General features: G+C 40.0%; 1 protein-coding gene across 1 annotated transcript; it reads right to left on the reverse strand.

Moving 5' to 3' along the window:
- Positions 1–3,018: 3,018 nt before the first annotated feature.
- cdk9 (cyclin-dependent kinase 9 (CDC2-related kinase)) lies at positions 3,019–9,108 on the reverse strand. The gene is made up of 8 exons (XM_035141377.2): positions 9,019–9,108; positions 8,779–8,892; positions 8,297–8,378; positions 6,836–6,926; positions 6,472–6,638; positions 5,905–6,076; positions 4,606–4,754; positions 3,019–4,492 (listed from the first exon to the last, which is right to left on the reverse strand). Exons 1-8 carry the CDS (start codon positions 9,057–9,059, stop codon positions 4,130–4,132), a joined length of 1,179 nt encoding a protein of 392 aa, XP_034997268.1. The 5' UTR covers positions 9,060–9,108; the 3' UTR covers positions 3,019–4,129.
- Between the last annotated feature and the right edge of the window lie 3,472 nt (positions 9,109–12,580).

Genomic DNA, 12,580 nt, shown 5'->3' on the forward strand with positions numbered 1-12,580 from the left:
GAGAAACCATAAGCCTGAGGTGATTCATGACAGACACATGCACATGGGCAATGTGGACATATTAGCATCATATTATTCATACTTGTATACAGTATATGCAGCATGAAATGGTTCTACAGATCCACTTAAAGGCTCTATATGTAAGAACGTGAAGCAGTTGATGGTGTGAATGGATTGTTTTGTAACTTAAATGATGAGACCTTCCTCAACATAATTGCCTTTAGAAGCCTGTGAACTGATTTCAATGGAAAAGACCTATAGGGACAAATGTTCTGTGAAAATGTTCATGCTGATGTCCTTGGTACCGTTCTTCCTCTGACCTTCAATGCCAACGTGGTGCAACAATATCTAATATTAGCTTAGAAGTGAAGTCTGCCATTGTCTACAACTGACTGGCGCCTCCATGTTAGTCGACAACCAGACTCCACCTTGTTTTAAGCATTGAGCGAGTGCTGGAGAGTAGTTCATAGTCGGACTGTGGTGTAACGTGAGTATCCTAACCTATCAACATGATGCGGAAGTCTCATGGATGTCATGTCTCTGTAGGTCGATGCCCTGGATACTATCTCGTCTTGCCTAAGTTAGCAACCAGTGTCATTAATAACAAGGGTTTTCTGATGTTCTATGTTACACATAGAATTTTTTCCACTGCCATTTTCTGGAAATGTTCTTTGAAACAGCAGACTTCAGATATTATTCTCCACAGAATACATTTTTGTCATTATCTGACCAGGGACCACAGGTTATTTTTCCAGGCCATATGTCTAATGTTGCATGTCATCGTCAGCTGACTCTTCGCCCATGCAGATGCTGCTTGAAGGATGTGGACTGCAGCACTGGTGCTCAGCCAGGCCTCTCCACTTTTAGCACTCTGCATCCCCACCATCAGCAGTCTTCATCTTAATGGAGGAGGAGCGTTTGGAGAGATGTTCAGTGGTGCAGTGGTGGAGGGTCATGTCCGAGTGGCTCCTGTGAGCAGTCCTTGCTTGAATGTTTTATCCTCATCTACATCAAGAACCTTTCTCTTGATCTCTGACCTGTCTGATCTTGTGGTCTGGGTACTGGTTCATGGATGTGGGTTGACACAGTGGAGCATGAGGCTGAGGATTCTGCTGGACGAGGTTGGTGCTCCTGGACACTGCTGCAGCCCAAGTGGAAATGTAACCCTCTGCAGACAGCAAAGGAGGAACATGTAGAACATTTAAAGAGAAAAATCACTTAAATAACTAAACTAAAATAATGTGAAAAGTATTTAACCAGATCTCAGTACTGATTTACCGTAAGCTGCAGGTTGCCATGTTGACGACGTGGCACATGCTGATGAACTGATGCTCCAGTTCCTGATGGGACGTCATCCATTTCATGGCATCAAGCTGAAACATTCCCTTTTGCCTATTCACAAACATCAGCACATCATAAAACCATCGGCTGAATCCCAGTCTCTCTGTGAAACTGTTCTGTGATCTGATCTGATAGTGAGCTTACCAATGATATTCAAAGTACATCAAACTAGGACAAATGGACAAAACCTAATATTTTACAGCATGGCAGAAATATGAGATCGACAGTTTTGTTTCCAAATTATTAGGGGCATCAAGTTCATACCGTGATTCAAAGAGTCAACACAAGGTGACTGCCCACACACCTGAACACAACCCTACCTTTTGGTCGAGAAAAGTGCATTGATTGTGTTGACTATTATAATGAAGTGTCATCAACAGTGAAGATATGTCTTACTTGCCTTTACAAAGGAAAATATGTATTTAGAGCAGGTATTCCCACTTTCACTAAATACATATCATAATTTCTTATAATTCCTGCAAAGAGCTGAGGTTTTTAAAACAAAGGAATGTCCATTGAATATTTAACTAAAAATAACAATCATCATTCCATCTTTTTGTATTATTTTACAAGGCACAATTACTTTTGATTTGAACTCATAATTTGCCTGATTGTGAGTGGGTCAGTCTGACCCATAACATAAATGGATGTCAGATTTGTTTCTATATAAAGGGAGGTGTAGTACGTACTCTGTGGAGTGTCTGACCTTTTGCACAATAGTGCTTTGGAACAATTGTTTTTATAAGCAGGTCTATCTTTCTGGCTATTTAATACTGTTCTAGTCTTAATGACCACTCAAAGAACTTAACAGGACAGTAAACTTCCACATATTCTCACAGGGCCTCTATATCTAGCGCATCATCTATCAGAATGTATCTCATTCACAGTTGTTTCTTTCCTAAGGACACTTCAGATTTCGAAGAGGACGAGCTGGGAATCAGACCACTGCCCCTCCGATTAGCGAATGACCTGCTAAACCTCCTGAGCCAAAGCCGGCAAGCATACAAAATATGTATCTCCGATTTGATTACTTTATACTGTAATATGATGCTGCCATCTACTGGAGGCCCTTGGTAACTTGGAGTTAGTTAGTCCATTTATCACAGTGGTGGTTTGATTTCATGTTCAACTGATATGTCCTTATGAATGGGAACTTACAGGAACTTTCAGATATTACAGGGTGGTTCATGTTTATTTTGGTCTTGATAAAGTCTTGCATTGCAAACTTAAAAATTATGTGATGTCCAAAAATGAACTTTAAGACAACATTGTCATTATGCACAGTGAACTTGGCCTTTGATCTTTTTCATTGTAACTGATGCATGATACACATGCATTGCATTCAAACTGATGGCTTACACTACTACCAGCCATCAGGACAACACATGTGGCCAAGGCGTGAACCTAGGGAGCCTTGGATTGTTCTTGTGACAGGGATGAGCAACAGAAATTCCCCATGAAGATAGACTCGTGTTAAATAATTAATTCACAAATTGTGGTAAAATGGTACCGGAATTATCAAAAATAACAACCTCAAACAAAGCTTAAAATGTAAAATAAAAGTAGAAATTCCTATAAAATAAGTAAAAACAAGTAAGGGTCTATGTTTTTTTGAAAATTCAATTTGTTTTCCTTGTTGAATGGATGAATGAAAAAAGCTGACAGGTGACACAGAAGTGAAAGTAAATATTTCAAAAATGTTTATCTGTTCAGTGGTACAATTGTTTTTTGTTAGTCTTAAGTGACTGTTGGCCATGTCTCTGGAAAAGAAAATAGTTTAATGATGTGATGAGATAAACGTTTTGGACTTGCTGAACATAAATAAAGAGATTAAAACACTACAATGTCTGTAAACAGTGTTTTCAGAAAGTATTCTGACTCCTTCACTGACCTCAGCTTTTGTTATGTTGCAGCTTTATGAAGTAATTTGCTCTCATTTTGTGCCCTTATCAATCTAAACACTATACCTCAGGAAAAAGCCAAACAGAATTTGTTACTTTAACATTTCAAAATATTTGTTTTCATATTGTTTGTGCTGAGTGAAGAATGATGAGAGACACAATTAGTTACCATAAGGGTACCACATACAATGGGAAAAAGTGGACGGAAGTAAATTCTTTCTCAATCCACTGTGTAGACGGTATTTTTCATACAAATCTATTTAAGAAAAACAAGTGTGAAAAGACTCACAACTTCATAGATCTAAATTAAAACTATAACAGAGGCCTTGCTCAATAAAAGGTGAACCAACTCAAACCATGTCTTCAGAGATGAACAAAAAAAGCATGAAGCCTGAATGTAATAACTTGGCTGAGAAAAGGCTCCGCATAAACTTTACAGTCCTCTTCCTGCACTCTGCCATACGCTCACACGGAACAGTAATCGTACAAAGAAATGCACAGTTCAACATTCCAGTTTTCAACAAACCTACACCAGAAAGAAACATGGAGCTTTCCTGAATATTAGGCCGGCTGGAAGATACAATCAGCAAACAAGAAGTCCAACCAGGCAAACTGTCCGTGAACTAGGGCTGTCACCTTTTCTTTTTTTTTTTGAAAGTCATTCGAACATCTAGCAGTTTTGCCAGTCTCCTTCTCAGGATTGTAGTCAGAAGCTTGTAACAAGGTAATCGCGGGAAAGATGGAAACAGCCCGAGTACTACAGACTAGTGTGTGTGTGTGTGTGTGTGTGTGTGTGTGTGTGTGTGTGTGTGTGTGTGTGTGTGTGTGTGTGTGTGTGTGTGTGTGTAATTGAAAAGTGACAGCCCTTTAAAAACCAACTTCAACCACTAAAACACTCGATCAAACTCGGTCTGACTGGTGGTCGCTGGGTTTCTGTTCTGATTGGGCGGCTGCTGGGGCATGTGGCCTCTCCGTCGGGGTGGGGCCAGATATTCAAACATGGAGGTGTTGTGGGTGGAGAGCATGTTCTTCAGGTCTGACGGCATTGGGTCAGACCAGAAGAAGTCGTGGTTGAGCGCGTCGTCACTGTCTGTGCGCTGTGCCGGGTCAAGGACCAGGAGCTTGTCTATCAGGTCCAGTGCGTAAGGGTCTTTGACGTAGGCTTTGAGGCGATCCTTCACTTTCCTCTTCTGGCCTTTAGGCAGCTCCATCTTCTGGTACAGCTCGTACTTATCCACGCCAGGCCACACCTGACAGAGAGAGAGAAATCAGTTCCGTGTCCAGTTGACAAGGAAGAGCCGCATACAGTCATGTAAAGCTTTTTCAGTCTTAAGTTACGACCCTTTCGGTTATATCCCCTTACCTCAGCAGTTATGGAGCCACAAAGCTGGCTGATCAGAGTGAGCTGGTGCTGCTCTGTGTTGCCCTGCATGATCGGACTCCTGGTCCACATCTCTGCCATGATGCAGCCTGCTCCCCATAGGTCAATGGGAGGTCCGTAGTCCCGCTCACCTATCCAAATAAATGGCCAAACAAACAAATAAAAGAATATATAAATGAATAAATCATGTACATTTTCTTCTCCACTGTGTAAAATGTGTAACACAAATTATGTTATGTTAAGTGGGTCCCTATTCAATTATTTTACCTGACGCAACCAACAAGCCAAAGGACCTAAGTATTTGTCGTCTTTGCAAACGTGTGGTGGGGCAAAAGATTCTAACACAACAAATCTACACAGGCATTTGCAAATACATCTTCCTGCTCAGCACGATGTGTGTTTTTTGGACCATTCAGGTAGGGTTGGCCTGATATACGATGGCACTGTTCATCGACGATAGCTGACATCCATCACTATGTTGAGCCAACATCTTGATGCCTCACCCTCACCTTACTGCTCCTCTCTGTGTCTCTATCCTTCGCACTGCGCTGCACACTGCCAACTGAATCCAGCCAAACCAAGCATGCCCTGTCATCTCCTCTGGCTCTTCACACAATTTCTGTTGTTTTTACCCAGACTGAGTTCAAAGATGTGTCTGATGACACTGTTTGTGTGTGAGTGCGTGTGTCTGTGTGTCAGAGTGAGAGCGAGATGAGGAGAGCGAGAGAAGCCAGGACGGGTTAAACTAATGAATGAATGCGTGCGCAGCTATGAAGAAAGATTTTGCTCATTTAAGAAAAGTATAGAACAATATTTGGTGATCAGTGTTGATATTGTGTCGTCATTTCAAACAAATCGACATTTAAACTGTAGCAGGTCAGAGTCGTGTCGGCGAGTAAGACAAGCTAACCCCTCTCAATTGGACAGCTTTAAGTTTGTGTGTTCACACCTGATATTAAAATGGGTCTGAATTTAGACAACTTGTTGTTCTATATGCAAATAATGACAACTGTCATTTGTGTTTGCAAAGACCCAAAATGTAGTTTTTACCCAAATTTTGAGTTTACAGATGAGAGCAGCAGAGAGAGAAAGAGAAGACAGAGTGAGAGATGGAGAGACAGACACAGAGAGCATGAGAGAAAGGTTTCTCTAGAATATTGTACGGTCTCGCTCTTACTATGTAAAGTGCCTTGAGGTAATGTATGTGCGATTTGGTGCTTTACAAATAAAACTGAAGTGAATTGAATTGACAGAGAGTAAAGTGTTATGGTTGTCTCTCACCTAACAGCAGCTCTGGAGGTCGGTACCAGAGTGTCACGACACGGTTGGTGTAGCGGTTGCCCTGGCTGTTTTTAGCCAGGCTGAAGGCTCGGGCCAATCCAAAGTCGGCCAGTTTCAGAACGCCATCTCTGGTGATGAGCACATTGGCAGCCTTCATGTCTCTGTGGAGGATCTGATCCAACAGAAGGGCGTGTCATGATTAAAACATAAAAAACAGTCAGTTTATTAAATGACAAACAAATGAATGGGCCAAATGGAAATTTGATGCATTCAAAGAACTATCTCCCCCCAAAAAATACAGAAACTGAAAGGGTCCGAATTCTTTTATTTATGATCTCTCAGATATAGGCTATAACTAAATGGAAGCATGGTTTCATTTATTGGGGATGAAACCATAATAAGTAAGTGATACAGTATCGGGGTAAATGGGCTTATATTCTGCCAGACTTTAGATTAATATTTGGGAAGGAAGTTGTGAAATAAACTGATGGTGTTCTTGTGCTCCAGTGGGATCAGCTGATAAGGTCACAGAACCAGTGGACGGTCATTTTTTTTGCAGCGCCTCACCTTATTTCTGTGGATGTAGTACAGTCCGTTAAGCAGCATCTGCATGACCTTTTTGATCTCTGCCAGGGTGAACTTAACATTGGCGTTACTCAGCAGCCCGGCCAGGTCATGCTCACAGAAGTCAAACACCAAGTAGATGCTGCCTTTGTATCTGTTGAACTGTGTAGCTTCAAGAAGAAGGAGAGGAAACAAAGTAGTTAGGAAATATTTACTCACAACGAAACATATCCTTCTATATTTTCAAACAGACATTTGTCTTTTACACATGACAGGGCCAACAGATAGAGGTAGGTTATCAACTGTAACCAAGATGAAGATACAAAGTTCACTATTATGATATATACTATAGTCTTGTGACACCAACCTTTGGTTCTGCAGATCTCGATCAGATTGACCACATTCTCGTGTTTGAGCAGCTGCAGGATCTTGATTTCTCTCAATGCTGTGATTGGAAACTGAAACAAATATAAAGATAAGCTGCACCGTGAGAACAGGACGTATGAAACAGTCTTTACACTCAAAAACAGGAATGACCCAGAGTCTACAACAGGCTTTTCCCTGCCATCAGACATATTATTCTCAGATGGACCCAGTTGGTCGACAGTTAGGTTCAATCTGCAGTCAGACACTGGCTGGCTTTCATGAACTAGTGGTACCAGGAATGGAAATTCATTCAATTATACTGACATTTAAAAGGCAAGTAGATGAAAATGTAGATAATAGGGGCGAGAGATGTATTGACGAAAGAATTTCAGCCCTGGACTTATTGGCCATTTTCACACCTTGTAAAACATCGTCTCCTGTGATCCAATCACAAGTAAAGAGCTCTAAGTTGGTCTCTTCACACCTGGCGATAGAATGTGTCTCCAGTGACCATTTAATCAGATCTCACTTCCCTGTTCTATATGCAAACAAACACGTACAGTGGAAACCGCTTATAGCGAATGGATCCTATACAATTGCTGTTTAAATAATTCTGTTTTAGTGATCAAGTAGTCTGCTTACAGTATTCATTTGGGGTCTTTTCATACATGTTTGGACCGTAAAAAAGTTATTTCGGACAGTTTTTACGAGCTCTGTCAGTAACTTACTGCTCCTCTCTGTGTCTCTATTGTTAAAGCTGCGCACTGCAGTGCCAACTGAATCCAGCCAAACAGAGCGCGCCCCGCCATCTCCTCCAGTTCTCCATACATTGCCCAAGTTTACAAATGCAGTTGTTTTTACCCAGTCTAAGTTTACACATGTGTCCGTTTGTTCGCGAGAGTGTGTGTGTCTGCGTGTGAGGGCGAGAGAGGGATGAAGAGAGTGAGAGGAGTCAGGACGGGCTGAAGTAATGAATGAACGCACGCAAAGCTATGAAGAAAGATTTCGCTCATTTAAGAAAAGTATTGATCATTATGTGCTGATCAGTGTTGATATTGTGGAGTCATTTTAAACAAATTCAACATTTAAACTTTAGCGGGTCTGATTGGCCAAATATATTGACATGCAGAGCTTGGCACATGGAACACCATTAATCGTAATTCAAGCAGTCTTTAGCGATACGTCTATCGTGCATGTTGATATCACGATGACGATACATTTGAGATATATCGTGCAGCCCTACTCTGAATAATAAGAAGTCCTTTATTAGTCCTGCAATGGGGACATTTGCAATAATGTAATTATTGACAATTGGAATTAAATTACAAACATAAGACCAAACTAGTAAATAAACACAGCTTTCCATAAATATGCCTTTTCTCTTATGTGGAAAAAAACCCTCATGCTGACTCAAAATAAGGTTTAGATATCAGTGTGTAAAATTAATTAAATGGTCTCTTACTCCTTCTTTCTCATTTTCCATCAAAACCTTCTTCAGCGCGACCTTCTTCCCAGTCTGTCTGTGCTTTGCTTTGAACACCTCCCTGTGAAAGACACAGTCACAACAAGACACAACAACACATGAAGGGCTTTACCTGGTTGTCAGTAGAAATGACATTGGTAAACAACTTCCAGCTAAACGTGTCTGTTGTTTCCACATTTGACCTTTATTATACAAGTGCTGCATAAACTCTAGCTTTGGCACATGGAAGTCTGAGCAAGGGGCCTGTCGCATGGCGACTGGGGAGTCCTGTCATGTAAATGTCCAGACTAATGCAGCCCTCTATTCACTGATACACACTCCTGTAGGTAGCATCGGTTTTAAAAGGAAAACCCTTCATTGTTTGATCGTTGCTACATATATCACTGACATTAGCCATTAGCAGTGTTACCGTTAGCATGCACAGATATGAACACACAGCACAGTCTCTCTGTGCTTCTCACCCAAAGGTCCCCTGTCCTATTTTGGCCATTTTTTCATATTTGGAGAACTCGTCGCAAAAAGGAAACTCCACTCCATCGTAGTATTTGGACATGATGGCGGCCTCCCGGTCGGGCCTGGAGAGGAGACATTTCACTCAATATTTGGGTCTGTACGTTGAAACACGAGCTGAAGACAAGATCATTAAACGGATGGAAACATAAGTATTCAACAAATAAAATGATTATTGTCTTTATTCCTACTTTTCAGCCGTAGTGGCGTTGGTCGTCCTCTCTCGCTGCATCTTTGCGCCTGTGTACGATCAGTGCTGCGTTCAAGTACAACTCAGCCTCTTAAACTTCTGCAGTGTAAGTTGTGGGAACCTTTGGAATCTTTTGGTTTTAATGATTCATTGATGACAATAATATTAAAACACCTGATTATGAATATGTACAATTTCTACACAAAGACTACAGACTACAATGGACATCCACCAAATTATGAAAGATACATTATTATCAAATATGTGTTGTCTTGTCGGGTTATAAGGACATTATGTTGTTTCCATGTAACTATCATGTGATTTTAATGTTTCTTTCCTCCACATATTAAATTATTGGGTCGCACTTGGTCACACACGAACACCACTGCATGTAAATGTTAACTACCATCCAACATGTCTTATAACTCTGATAATTTGGAGAGTTCCTGAAGGCAGCGATCACAGATAATACTGTAGAGAATAACTGAGGGCGACATCTGGCGACTAGGAGGAGTAATGCCACCGGAAAAATATAAAGTGGCAAAACTTACTAATTATTTTAATGATTACTGTCTTTCTTACTGTTAAGAAGTTTAAATTTAAAATTGTAAAAGTAAGTTGAGCACCAGCTTAATAAAGGTCAGGATAGGCCACCATGGTGTGGATAATTTAGAAGCAATTTTTTTTGGAATTGCAGCCAATTAAATTGGGGTTCCAGTATGTCATATTATTAATTGAGTATTGAGAAATGTACTTGTTCACAGGCTTGGAAGGTAGCAAAAGTTTTTCTGCTCTCAAAGAATCCAGCCGAACCATTTTATGGGACAAATTCCGCCCTATAAGTTTCTTACCAGTTTTACAAAAGGTAATAGGGAGGATTGTTTTTGAGCAAATACAGATCTATTTTGATATCAATAACTTACACAGATTACCAACACGCTTATAGGCCTACATGCACAGCTTGATACAAATGAAAAATGATTGGCAAAGTGAACAAGATAAAGGCAAGTTAGTGGGTGTTGAGGAATTTTGGACCATCCTCACACATTACTGTATATGCCACTATATATTATGTATATTGTATATCACACATTATATCTGTACAGGAGAAAGGAGCCTGTCTAATTCCACAGATACTCCCTTCTCTCTCTAAGCAGTACCAAGGTCAGGTTATAGATAAAGGCCCAACCAACAGTACATTGTAGTGTCTATGCTTAGGGACTTTCATATCTAACTCAGATGCTTCAGACAGAGAGACACCAACTTCAGCTCTTTTGTGTATTACACCAGTGGCAAGACGTAAGGACACAATGTGATTTAGTTATGCATACTTTAGCCTTAACCATCCAATAGGATGCGAACACCTACATGTGACATAGAGAGTGACAGCAGTTCTAGCCATTCATGGATGTGCTGTTAGAATGGGTGACGCAAGTAGAGGGAGATATATGGGAATGCTGTGGGAGACATCTTCAGACTTGGGGGTGACAATTGCTCATGTTACTCTGTTAGCGTTTGTATATTGTTCCACCTTCTGGTCTCCTTGATGCATCAAGTCTACATTAAGACATCATTCTGCATAAGACATCAGCTGCTGCCTGAGTTCTCCTTTCACCAGCTTCCAGGAAACTTCCACAGGAAACAGTGGGTGCAGTTTTACTTGATTTCAGTTTCAGTGTTTGATGTTATTGATCACTCTATGTTGTTCAATAAGATGAAACAGTATGGCTTCACTTTACTGCATTAAAGTGGATGAGAGCTATCTGACAGTTTTCTTTAATGGCAGTTTGTCAAAGATCAGATGTGTTGCATATGGAGTTCAACAAGGGAGCTGTTTATTTTCTGTCTTTGTAAATGATCATCTGTTATCTTTAGAAAGAGCTGTTCTTGTGCTTCAAGTACATCGGCCGGACATGGCCATCAAACAGGCCGGGGGGGTCTTGCACTGTGCAAATATCCTCTGGACACATGACCAAGCATCTGACTCACTCCCTTGAACCATTAACTTCTTACTCTGCACGACTTTTGCATGACCAGTCTGCCTGTGAAGTGTGCTTTTATGAATTGACGTTAATTTAATGGATGACTCCACAATATATGCCGCTGCATCATCAATAGGAATCTTGAATAATATTTTACTTAAGGATTTAAAGAAAGTGGTAATATGGGTGACCATGAATAAATTGGTGCTTAACATTGGTAAAACCAAGTCTATTGTAATAGGATTCAGGTATCAGTCAAAAGCAGAACCAACACTGACACTACATACAAACAATACAACTACTGAACAAGTACGAGAAATCAAACTTGTGGGTATAATCCTGGATCATAAATTATCATGGTTAGAATAGATTGATAAAGTTGTGAGCATAATGGGGAAAGGTGCCGGTTGAAAAGAAGAGTCTGAAAAGTTAAGACACAAAACATTATAGACAAGTTCTAAATGCTTTAGTTCTGTCACAGCATGATTACTGTTCCATGATTGGGTCCAGTGCCTCAATGAAAGAGATTGCATATTGTTCAGTGGTTCAAATTTTTGTTAAAACAGCATATCAAAAGAACTCTGGAACAGTAATTGACTTGTGTCTCTGTGTAGACTGGTAAAAGATAATATCTGGATTAGGGTGAGAGTATAATTATAATAACCTTGTTTCCTTGGAATTTAATTTAATTTGGGAATGGTGCAGAATGGGTAAAAAACTAAACTTAGAACTTAGATATCAAATTTTGTTAAGAATTATTACTTAACTGTGTAAAAGAAAATGGGAAAGTATGTAATGGATTTTAAAAGAATTTTAAATGATCTAATATATTGTGTTTTGCCTAATATCTGTTAAAGTAATGACTATTTTGTTTCTCTTCTGTATGTTTTTGAATGATTTAATGAGATGAACTGTTTTTGTCTGTTGATGTGGCTGTGTTTCTTTGTTGTGTTTATATAATGTGCATGACTGTGTGTGGTGGACCCCAGGAAGAATAGCTAATGCTAATGCTGGTGCTAATGGGGATCCTGATAAAGAAAGAAACTGTATGCTTTATCCTAACATCTATAATGTACCTTCCACATAGAGAATACATTCTCGGCTCCCTGAAAGATGCAGGATCTTTGAAAATATATCATTCGCCAAAAAGTCACAGAAAAATCACTTATTCATGGCAATCCATTTTAGCTCTGGATTTGTAAACCAACTTTGAACTCCATCCATTTTGAAGTATGTAAATTGAACACACAATGCGTTCAATATGAATACAAATTGAATAAACAAGCATCCAGTAGCAGTCAGTGGGGGTGAGGCAGTGTGCCTTTAGTCTCTGGACCGAGTTGAACAGTTTTTCCTCTGTTTTCTTGTTGGAGGCAGAGATTAGAGTCAGAGGGTGCGTTGGAAGATCTAATTTCAGTTTAGTCAGTTTTATGGAAGAAGAAATCGAGAAACTTCTCACAGGTGTCAGTCGTGGAAGCAAACATAGTAGTGGTGGCAGTGGTATGATTTATGATAGTCAATTGTCTTAAACTTTACTTTTGGTCTGTGAACATTTTTATTAATTAGTTAAGAATAATATTT

Source organism: Hippoglossus stenolepis, chromosome 18 (assembly GCF_022539355.2).
Source record: "Hippoglossus stenolepis isolate QCI-W04-F060 chromosome 18, HSTE1.2, whole genome shotgun sequence".
NCBI classification, from domain to species: Eukaryota; Metazoa; Chordata; class Actinopteri; order Pleuronectiformes; family Pleuronectidae; genus Hippoglossus; species Hippoglossus stenolepis.